The sequence below is a fragment of the Triticum urartu genome, chromosome 7A (assembly GCF_056163025.1).
Source record: "Triticum urartu cultivar PI428250 chromosome 7A, HENAU_Tu73, whole genome shotgun sequence".
Lineage (NCBI taxonomy): Eukaryota > Viridiplantae > Streptophyta > Magnoliopsida > Poales > Poaceae > Triticum > Triticum urartu.
This window is the reverse complement of record NC_141879.1, coordinates 537,392,143-537,403,185: the sequence shown is the minus strand read 5'-3', so window position 1 is coordinate 537,403,185 and position 11,043 is coordinate 537,392,143. Positions and strand designations below refer to the sequence as shown.

At 46.7% G+C, this 11,043-nt stretch overlaps 1 protein-coding gene across 1 annotated transcript; it reads right to left on the bottom strand.

Moving 5' to 3' along the window:
* Window positions 1-2,402: 2,402 nt before the first annotated feature.
* LOC125519017 (uncharacterized) lies at window positions 2,403-5,588 on the bottom strand. Its single transcript, XM_048683900.2, has 7 exons — window positions 5,327-5,588; window positions 4,356-4,530; window positions 4,190-4,251; window positions 4,050-4,083; window positions 3,343-3,595; window positions 3,067-3,200; window positions 2,403-2,615 (listed from the first exon to the last, which is right to left on the bottom strand). The coding sequence occupies exons 1-7, from the start codon at window positions 5,586-5,588 to the stop codon at window positions 2,510-2,512; spliced, it is 1,026 nt and encodes a 341-aa protein (XP_048539857.1). The 3' UTR covers window positions 2,403-2,509.
* Between the last annotated feature and the right edge of the window lie 5,455 nt (window positions 5,589-11,043).

The window sequence follows — 11,043 nt, the reverse complement described above, 5'->3', positions numbered from 1 at the left end:
ATCGCTCCGTTTGCATTGAAGGTGCCCGTAGGGCCCTTGCCCGTGCTAAGGTGCACTGGGGCAAGCTGGATGCTGAGAAGCTTGTGAAGGACAGGCCACCGCCGGGGAAAGAGCATCGCAAGCCCGAGAATTATTATAAGGATGTTCTGAAGGGTGCCTGCCTTGTGGCGGATGAATGTTCTAGGGATGTAATTTGAGTGAAACTTGCTCGTTTTGTCCTGTGCGCTGAAAACTTGTTCATATGCGCTAAGCAATGCTGTTGGAATTTAAAATATTACCTTCTGTGCGACTGTTTATCAATTATGAGAGATGGCAAGTCGTCGGCTTCTGCCCCCGTGCCGCTAGTGCTGGGGTGTTCGGGGATAAATCTGAGTGCTCTTTTTCCCATGTTTGGGTCCTTCGAGGGAGGCGCTCAGCCCAACGAACAAGGCAATCGAACTATAATGCGTGAACACTCTCACTTAGCCATAGAATTCTATAATTTTAAATTTCGGCGAAGCCCCTGGTATTCGGAAGACCGAGTTCGGGGCGCTATCCACGCCTTGGCCGAACAGAGCCGGCTCCTCGCTCTGAGCGGCATAAGTCTTTAGGGACTCGAAAAACCTCTCGAACAGCGACCAGCTCTCGCTTCATCATGACAATCAGTTTTAACTTTCTCCACTGAGGTGCTCGACCCAGCTCAACTGGGGCACAATCGCAGTGGTTCTCCTAGTGCTACCTTAGCCGATATAGCGAAACGTAAGGCACCAAAACATAGGAGCCGGGCAAACCCAACTATTGACCCATGACATGATTCGGAGCCGATGCATATAATGCTATAAGTTCGGGGTGCCGCACTTGTTAAAGTGTTCAGACTTCTCACACTATATTGAGGGGTACTAAAGCCTCTGGCGTATTTAGGCCATACTGAAGTGTACGGGTGCAATATGTCGTTAAGGAATATATATATATATATATATATATATATAGACACACACACATCTGGGCTATTCTGTTTCGCGTAACAGAATATTATTCTGTTACCCTACTTGAACTGATGGTTTCACGTGGTTGTACTGATGATTTTTATCTCGTCGAACTGAATGTCTTTTCTTCGGAATGGGGCGTGTAATATATCGTTGAAAAGCTCTTGACATCTACATTACAAATATATAGGAATTTTTTGCAAAATCATCGCGGTTAAAGAGCAGTTTTGAAAAAACCATTTTTTTCAAAACCGAAAACGCGAATCGTATATTGGACTCAATTTTCAAATGGTTTGTCGAAATTGAGCAAATAAGATGGCGTTGGAAAGCTGGTAAAAATCCACATCTTCCATATATCTACTGTTTTTTCAAATTTTATACAATTTAAAAGTAATTTGAAAAACAGTGAAATTCTGGGCGAAACGTATTTTCACGATTTTTTGCAAACGGTTTGTCGGATTGACGCAAATGATACGGCTTTGGAAAGCTATGAAAAATGCGCAATTTTTTCGTATAGAAATGTTTTTATAATTCCTTACGATTTAAAAACGAATTTGAATACGGTCAAATCTGATTTCGAACGCAATTTTTTCAAAAGTTTGTCGAAATGGGGCAAATAATATACCGTTGGATAGCTATCGAAAATGTGAAGCTTAGTCATGTTGAACGCTTTCTCTACTTTACAACCGTTTAAGAGTAATTTTGAATAAGGTAAAACCCATCGTGTTATTTTTTTCGTGTCTGAAAAACAGAGTACTCGTACTGATCTATGTCTATGTTTGTGCTGAGGTATTTTTCACATAGTAGTTTTGAATTCGGTGATACCGGCTATGCTATTTTTTCTGTTTTAGAAACATAGTACTCGAACTGATCTCCGTATGAGTTTGTTTGTGCTGAATGTGTGTTTTCGCAGACTCGACTTTACTTTGTTTTTTTGTTAAAGTTTTACTTGTAACTTTTCAACGGTTTACTATATTATCGTCCCCGAACTTGCATCGTTTATATCGTTGAACTGAATGCTATTCTTTTCAAAAAGAAAATGTTTTGCATGTTTTATTTTAACTCAACATTTTTTTTGCAATGATGTTCTGAACTTCTCTCATTTTACGACTTGTACATTTACCATTTGAATTTCTATGGGGTTTCTTTTGTGTTTGAACTTTTACAATTTGAATTTCTATGTGTGTTTCTTTTTTAATTCAAACTGACCATTTCTTTTTATTACGAACTGATCGCCGTTTTTAACTCGTACTGATCAATATTTTTAATTCAAACCTTTTTGTCCTTTCATATGACAGAAATATTCATCTCCCCTGACCTCTTAAAATTCAAGACTCAAGCACAAACATCCTCATCTTAGCAGGACAAGCTAATTCATTCGCCTGCAGAGCAACAATAACAATACTCCAAACACACCAAGGGACGTCACACTAGAAAAACAATGCAACCAACGGGTTCTCTCCAATGGCAAAATCGATAATTTTTGAACTTGCACGACATCTAAACAAGAACTACATGATACACAATTTTCCATCATGCACCTGCTATCCTGAACATAAATGAAATGAGAGAAGGGTATCCTGAACATCTAAACAAGAACTTGCAATTTTTTCCATCATGCACCCAGAGGTTCTGCCTTCTCCCCCGGCCCTGAAACAAGAGCACCATCAGTTTAGTTTTAAACAAATTGAATGTCCGAACATGAGGCATGTAGATTTTCAAATGATGAAAGTCACAAAAGTGAGCTATTTTTGTTTTACTTCAAATAATTCAACATGAAGAAGACAAATACAGATAAATATTTTTTTGTGACATTCTGAAGCATATGTCAGTTCGACCTTTTTTAACTACTTTTTTGCACAAGATGATGTTATTGAACTGGCTAGGTACTTTACCTAGTATGGTTGGACTAGTAATGCAAAATCCTGACCAAAAAATCACATTTTTCTCATGAAACCAAACTCTTAACTTGCTACACGACCATCTTTGAACCTCCTACAAGAACAGAATATATATGATACATCATTCTTTTTTTCTCTTGTTCAATCATGCACCCAAAAAATTAGAACACAACAAAATATCAGTTGTTTGGCTCCCAAACCTCCTGCAGTTTTTTTGAACTGATGTTCTTTTTGTAATTGAACTGTTGTTGAATGAATGGTCGCTGATGCGCCGATGAGTCTGCTCCAGAAATTTGCTTGCATCCCTGAGTAAATAGATTTTCTTTTTTGCTTCCTGCAATTTATTTTTGCATGGGTCAGAGTAACTCCAATGCAGCAGCCACATATTTTTGAATCTTTCTTTTCTTTGTATTTTCATGTGGTTTCTTATATGAACCTGTTGAATATTTGAATTCCTCGTGATGATATCAGCGAACCTTTTTAGATGATGATGTTGAACTTGCGTTGGGTACATCAGGGATAACTTCCAGTCTTGAGAGAGAACAGTACACAAAGAGAGGGAGGTGTATTGGAGTGAGACGGCCAGCCACCAGATGGCAGCATCCAGGGGCGGAGCAACGGATGGCCTGTAGCCAGCTCTTCGAGGGGCCGGTGCTGGAGCACCGAGGTGGACTGTTGAGCTGGGTGACGAACGGGAATAGGGTCGAGGAGCGGCGACCGTCGTTGGCCCTGGAAGCAAGAAAAGTGAATCGAGACGGTTAACTCGTTGAACTAAGATAGTCAACTAACTGATTGCAATAAAGAGTCTAAATCACTTTTCTTCTGGTGGAAGTGGAGGAATGATTAACAAAATACATAAATTCATTTTTATTAACACAAAAAAAATTACAACAACCAGGAATACAAAATGCACTGTACAGGCAAAGAGTAAACATACAACTCCCATTCTAAAAAAATAAAACTTAATAGCTCTCAGAGTTTGAACTATTGTACATTTTTTGTCGAACTGATGCAAAAATTCCCCATGTAGCAAATTGTTATACAATATAAACCGATGTACCAAACTGGTTCAATAACACAAATCGAACTTCTATATGTGCTTATTTACGAACTGATAATATAAATAAACAGTGAACTAGTAGACCTAGTGTGTTTTTCTTTTTGTATAGAGTGTATGCTTTACCAGCAGTAGAACTTCCTGCCCTTCCAAACTCGTACTAAAAACATGTACCAAAGAACATCATGCATCAGTATTCAGAAGACAATTCAGAAGAAAGATCAGAGCAGAGCAGAAGTAAATATGTTTTGAGGAGATGAACTGACCAGGATTTAAATGAACTCTCACTAGCAGTAACTTTTGTACTTCGCATGTAGTAGTACATGGACTTGCCGTAAAATACATGGACCATGTAGTAATTTTGAAGTTAATTATATGATCATCTCAGGGAGCTCAAGTTGGACTAAAAGCTCAAGTTGGACTGAAACTCACTCGATAACTGAAACTCCTAGGGTGAGGGGGTGGGATCCAGGGTGCTGCTGGCAATGAACGGCCTGGGGTGGTGGTGTTGAACAGCCTGGAGTGGTGGCTGTGAACGACCAGGGCTCTCCGCGATGCAAGCAGGAGGTCAGGAAGCAGTGGTGCCGGTGGTCGGGGTCGTCCAATGCTCATGGCACAACTGTACAGGAAGTTGATTCATCACCCATTCACAGTTTTTTCCTTTTTGGAATACATTGAACTGAAAAAAACTACAATGTGAGCTGAAAGTATGGAAACAACATAGCTCTGAAAGAATAAAGAACTAGCTTTAACATATCTATGAAAGAATACACCTCCGAGGAACTAGCTTTGAACATATCTCTGGAAGAATAGAGAGCATGCAAAGTTCAAGGAAAGAATAAGCAAAATAGCACACTAGTACGCAGTAGTACGAGTCTAGTCTTGTACGTGCTAGTATTAGATCTGAATAGTAGCTAGAATTGAAGTTCAGGTAACCATGGCACACACATCATACAGTTTCAGTCATGTACGCACACACTGTAATAGTAGCTGCAATTAAAGTTCAAATAACCACGGCACCCATAACAGAACAAGAATCAGGCTAGCAGCTAGGCAAGCAAGCTTCAGCGGCATGAATACACATTAGCGGCAAGCAAGAACACGCTAGTAGGCTGCAGAAGTCTCCTTGTAATTTTTCAAACAGAAGTGCTTCAGTTCAGTTCAGTAGTAATGCATGGAAAAAGAAAAGCAATGGAATAAACTATAACTGAGCCAAAAGGAAAAGTGACTACGCGAGGGACAAAATAGAAAGAGTGTGTATGTAAAGATTATAAGAAACATGTGCATTTAAGCATCTTCGCAAAAGCTTAGTACAAATAAAGCATAGGAGCAGGAAGAGAGAGATGGATACCTCCTCGCAGGCGCCCGCGTACTTGACCCTGAGGCACGAACTGGGGTTCAGCCTAGCTGCTGCATCGTCGTGCTGGTGCCGTTGAGCAGGTATGGAATTTCGGCGATGTACAGGAGCTCATCACTGCAGCAGGATATCAAGCCTGGGAGGGCACGAGCGGCTTCAGGGAGAGGAAGGAGTGCGGCAGGGGTCACGGTGCGCAGGAGGCCGGTGACGGAGCATGCAGTGACACGAATGGCCGTGGTTGCAACACATGTAGTGATGCAGGTGTTCGAACTGATGGCCGCGACGAAACTCGGACGCCCTAAAGCCATGGGGTTGGACTGATGGACGCGACGAACTCCACCACCATGGGCTGCCGTGGGCCGCAGTGGCTCTAGTGGAGGAACTACACGATACACAATTTTTTCCATCATGCAAAGTAAAAATTTGGACTTAAATAGTCCAATTAGAAGTACTAAATACAACCAACCCTTCGAACTTTAAGTTTGTAAACAATGTGTGTAGTGACAACTAACTAATGAACTATAGACAGTCGGGGGTTAGAAAAATAAACTACCTAAATTCCTCAACCAGAACTGTAGATATTAGCAAAATTGAACTTATAATAATTCATTAAATCGGTGAACCCGAGTTTTTGAGATCTTTTCTGCAAAAACTATGTACATTGCAAGTGCTCGTCAGATTTTTTTTGAACTGACCGTATGATAGTATTTGAGCTTTTTCCAGAATATTTATTCTGTTATTAGGAGTTATATAATCCATTTGGGATTGTATAAAGAAGCATACAGTGGCATACTAGGGAAGGGCTTAGTTGAACTTTGTACAGAGATCTAAACTTAGTTGAACTCATTTTAGCACAAAGTTCGTCAACACATGCGCACACACAAGGATATGAGATCTGCACGAACAAGCACTTATGAACGAGCACCAAACATGTTGGTGGACTTGTGAACGGAAGCTCTGTGTTTCCATGACGAGGGCGCGGCCTCACTGGGGCACGCGAGGCGCCACATCCTCCAGACTCCTACCGGAGTAGCTCCCGAATGGCACACCTCAACCTCCTCCTTGCTCGCATCAGCGAGCTTCCCCAACGTCTCCCAGCTCCGACACCATGGCGGCCACATAGGAGTGCCTTGGCATAGGACATACACCTCGGTGACCCCCACGTCGTACTGCAATAGGGGCCAGATCGAACTTCGGTTGGCGATGCAAGGCTCAAAGCCCGTTCGGCGCCAGCGGTGAGCGGCCATCCACACTCCTCTTCCTCCTGCACCCTACTTCATGACAACCAGAAGGTAGAGGTAGCAAATGATGTTTGCTTCTCTATGACTCTCACTAAATAGCAAATGCTATTTTCAACATCATGTACTATAATGGGATACAGTAACAAATAGAGTGCCATCAAGAGTAAGCGCACTTTGCTTATCTTTTTGCAAAATCCTAAATAAAATCTATTTGGTAAGCGAGGGAGTTTAAAACGGTGGGAACCTGACCTTCACTTCTGTCAGTAAGCATCATCATATAAAAGTCTGGTACCTCCACCGTAGCCAACAGATTCCATCTTCCTTCTCTGCTCCTATCTCATGAACACTTCCATTCCAGAGAGGAAAAGCTCTGCCCTCCACCAAGTACAGTAGCTGAGCCATGCTGCAGCAGGAGAGAGACATAGTGGCAGCGGGATCCAGGGTTCTGCTACGGTGAACCGCTTCGGGTGGTGGCGTTGAACGGCCTGAAGTGGTGGCTGTGAACGGACAGGGTGCTCCAGCGACATGGGGGCAGTGCGAGATGCGAGAGGTTGGAGCCATGGTGGTCGGAGGGAGAGAGCCGACCGGAGCAGAATGGAGACGCTGCCGGCGATGGGGAGAGGGCCGGGCGGCAGCACGCTCGAGGAGAAGGCCGGGCGGCGGCGCGGTGGGGAGGAGGCCGGACGGCGGCGCGGTGGGGAGGAGGCCGGCCGGACGGCGGCGCGGTGGGGAGGAGGCCGGCCGGAGGCGCGCTGGGAGGAGGCCGGCTGGCGGCGTGCTGGGAGGAAGAGGCCGGCCGGCGGCGCGGTGGGGAGGAGGCCAACCGGAGGCGTGCTGGGAGGAGGCCGAGCAGCGGCGTGGTGGGGAGGAGGTCGGGCGGCGGCGGGCACGGGGAGGAGGTGGTAAGAAGGATCTGCGGGGAGATTAGGCAGTTTTCTTTTTTTGGGGGCCGGGCGCCTTACAGGGGCCAGGGTAACAGAATATTCTGTTAGCTCTGTCCTATATATATATAAAAGTAATGCAAAAATAGACAAAAGCTATGCACTGTTTATTAAAGAGGGCTGCGATCAAAATAGAACGATACAAATAATGCGATAAGCAAAAGGTTTGACTATTTAACGTGTCCGCTCGAGGGACAAGCTGCGGAATAGTATGCGAAACAGGTATACTGCTCGTGATAGAGACCACCTGTGAGTTCCGTAATGCGGCGTGGCTTGTCTGCTTCCCTGGTTCTTGCATTGTTTGTTCGGCAATTGAACTACCGAACGGACCTTCCGAAGAGTGGAGTCCTGAAAGTAAGAGAAAATTAAAAAATCGGCAGCCCCTGGTGCGTTTTAAGCCGTGTTTCGGGCGTGCCGTGATGGTGCCCCTCCCCCTGTACCCATGGTATTTCTAGAGCGTAGTTATGTACGCGAAGTACTGGGATCGCATTTTTGCGAGGGCTGGGGTTGGGGCCGCATTGCTACGCCTGCTCGGGTCGTGTCAGGCGGTCTTGTTGTAGGTTACTCCAGGCGCGCTTAACGGTGTCCGGTCGTTTAATGGCCGGACTGGAGAACTGCCTGGAGAGGCTGCTTTGTACTTCTGCTACAAGGGCCGCCGTGTGCTCCTCCGTTCGGAGGGAGCGTTCGGTGTTTTCATTGACCGTAATTACTTCTCGAGGGCCTGGCATTTTGAATTTAAGGTATGCGTAGTGCGGTACCGCATTGAACTTGGCGAATGCGGTTCGCCCGAGCAGTGCGTGATAGCCACTGCGGAATGGGACTATGTCGAAGATTAACTCCTCACTTCGGAAATTATCCGGAGATCCGAAGACCACTTCAAGTGTGACTGAGCCTGTACAGTTGGCCTCTACACCTGGTATTACGCCTTTAAAGGTCGTTTTGGTGGGCTTAATCCTCGAGGGATCTATGCCCATTTTCCGCACTGTATCCTGGTAAAGCAGGTTCAGGCTGCTGCCGCCGTCCATAAGGACTCTAGTGAGATGAAATCCGTCAATAATTGGGTCTAAAACCAATGCGGCGAATCCGCCATGACGGATGCTAGTGGGATGGTCCCTTCGATCAAAGGTGATCGGGCAGAAGGACCATGGGTTGAACTTTAGGGCGACTGGCTCTACCGCATATACGTCCCTTAACGCGCGCTTCCGCTCCCTCTTGGGGACGTGGGTTGCGTATATCATGTTCACCGTCCGCACTTGTGGGGGAAAACCCTTCTGTCCACTATTGTTCGGCGGTCGGGGCTCCTCGTCGTCATCGCTATGCAGCCCCTTGTCTTTATTTTCGGCGTTTAACTTGCCTGCCTGCTTGAACACCCAACAATCCCTGTTGGTGTGATTGGTCGGCTTTTCGGGGGTGCCATGTATCTGGCACAAGTGGTCGAGTATTCGGTCCAAACTGGACGGGCCCCTAGGATTCCTTTTGAATGGCTTTTTCCGCTGACCAGATTTAGAGCCTCTGAATCCGGCATTAATTGCCGTATCCTCAGCATTGTCGCCGTTAATGCGATGCTTCTGCTTGTTGTGACGTGACCTTCCACTACTGTCCCTGGTATCCGAATTACCAGGGTTCTTGGTCATATTGTTGCTACGAGAAAGCCAGCTGTCTTCTCCCGCGCAAAAGCGGGTCATGAGTGTCGTGAGTGCTGCCATAGACTTCGGCTTTTCCTGTCCAAGGTGCCGGGCAAGCCACTCGTCACGGATATTGTGCTTGAAGGCTGCTAGGGCCTCAGCGCCCGGAGAGTCGACTATTTGATTTGTTAGGAACCGTGTCCAGAATTACCTGGCCGATTCCTCTCGCTGCTGAATTACGTGACTTAGGTCATCGGCGTCTGGTGGTCGCACATAAGTGCCCTGAAAATTGTCGAGGAATGCGGCTTCCAGGTCCTCCCAACAACTGATTGATCCTGTTGGCAAGCTGTTAAGCCAATGCCGAGCTGGTCCTTTAAGCTTGAGTGGGAGGTATTTGATGGCGTGGAAATCATCGCCGCGGGCCATGTGGATATGAAGGAGATAATCCTCGATCCATACCGCAGGATCTGTTGTGCCATCATATGATTCGATATTTATGGGTTTGAAACTCTCGGGGATTTGATGATCCATTATTTCGTCTGTGAAGCATAGTGGGTGTGCGGCACCTCTGTACTGGGCTATATCACGACGTAGCTCTAATGAGCTTTGTCTACTGTGTTCGGCCCTGCCGAATTTGTGGCCGGCGTGACGGTTACCGTCTCGAGCCGTGGGGCGCCCACGCGATTTGTAGATCGATCTTGTTTGCCTTGCCTTGTCCTCCAACATATCTCGTAAGTCCGGCGCATATTCCCGTGCCTTAGTACGGGGTGCGGCTTGAGTGAAGGGCTGAGAGGCCTCTCTGTCGCGGCCACGAGGTGGCCGGTCGGCCGCATCAAGTGTTTCCTCCTCTAATCGGGGTAGCAACCTGCGCTTTGGGTAGCTCTTGGAGGGGCGTTCGAGTTTATACTCTTCGGCCGCAAGGACTTCAGTCCATCTGTCGACTAGCAAATCTTGATCAGCTCTAAGCTGTTGCTGTTTTTTCTTGAGACTTCTTGCCGTGGCCATAAGCCTGCGTTGAAAACGCTCTTGCTCGACGGGATCCTCTGGCACGACGAATTCGTCATCGTCGAGGCTTGCCTCATCTTCGGAGGGAGGCATATAATTATCGTCCTCGACCTCTCTGTCTGCCGCTCTCTCATGAGGGCTGGTTTCTCCATCCTCCTGTGCTAAATCTTGCGGGAGGGGGTTTTCTTTGGCACTTTCCGGAGTATTATTATCTCCCGTGCTGGAATCACCGTATTTGTTTTGGCGGGATTTTGAGCGGCGCCGCTGACGCCGGCACTTAGGCTGTTTCTTGGAGGGGTCATCCTCCGCTGTTCCATCGCCATCTCCTTCTTTTGGGGTGTCCACCATGTATATGTCATATGACGAGGTGGCTTTCCAGGGCCTGATAGGTGCTGGTTCTTCATTGTCTCCTTCATCGGCGTCCATACCGTCGATGCCTTCGGAGTCGAAATCGAGCATGTCAGTTAAGTCGTCGACAGTGGCTACAAAGTGGGTGGTGGGTGGGTTTTGAATTTCTTCACCGTCTGAATCCCAACCTTGCTGATCGTAGTCCGGCCAGGGCTCTCCTGATAAAGAGAGAGACTTCAGTGTCTTCAGAATATCGCCGAAAGGCGAGTGCTGAAAGATGTCCGCGGCAGTAAACTCCATGATCGGCTCCCAATCGGATTCGATCGGCAGGGGCGTGGAGCGTTCGGAGTCCAGAGAGGAGTCCGGCTCCTTGGAGTCACGAGTCTCGCAGAGTACGAGGCTGGTGTTCGACTGGATCACCGTTGGGATCGCAGCCCCCGAGGCGGCGTCCAACCACCCATCCTCGATCGGCGCAGTTGTCTCCGAATTAAGGGTCGAAGCCGATGTGGGTGCGGCCTCCAGGGCACTGTTCGGCGGCAGAGCTAGATCATGCTCGTCGTGACAGTGTGGTGTGCTCGGCAGTGGCTCGAATCCGTCGAAGAT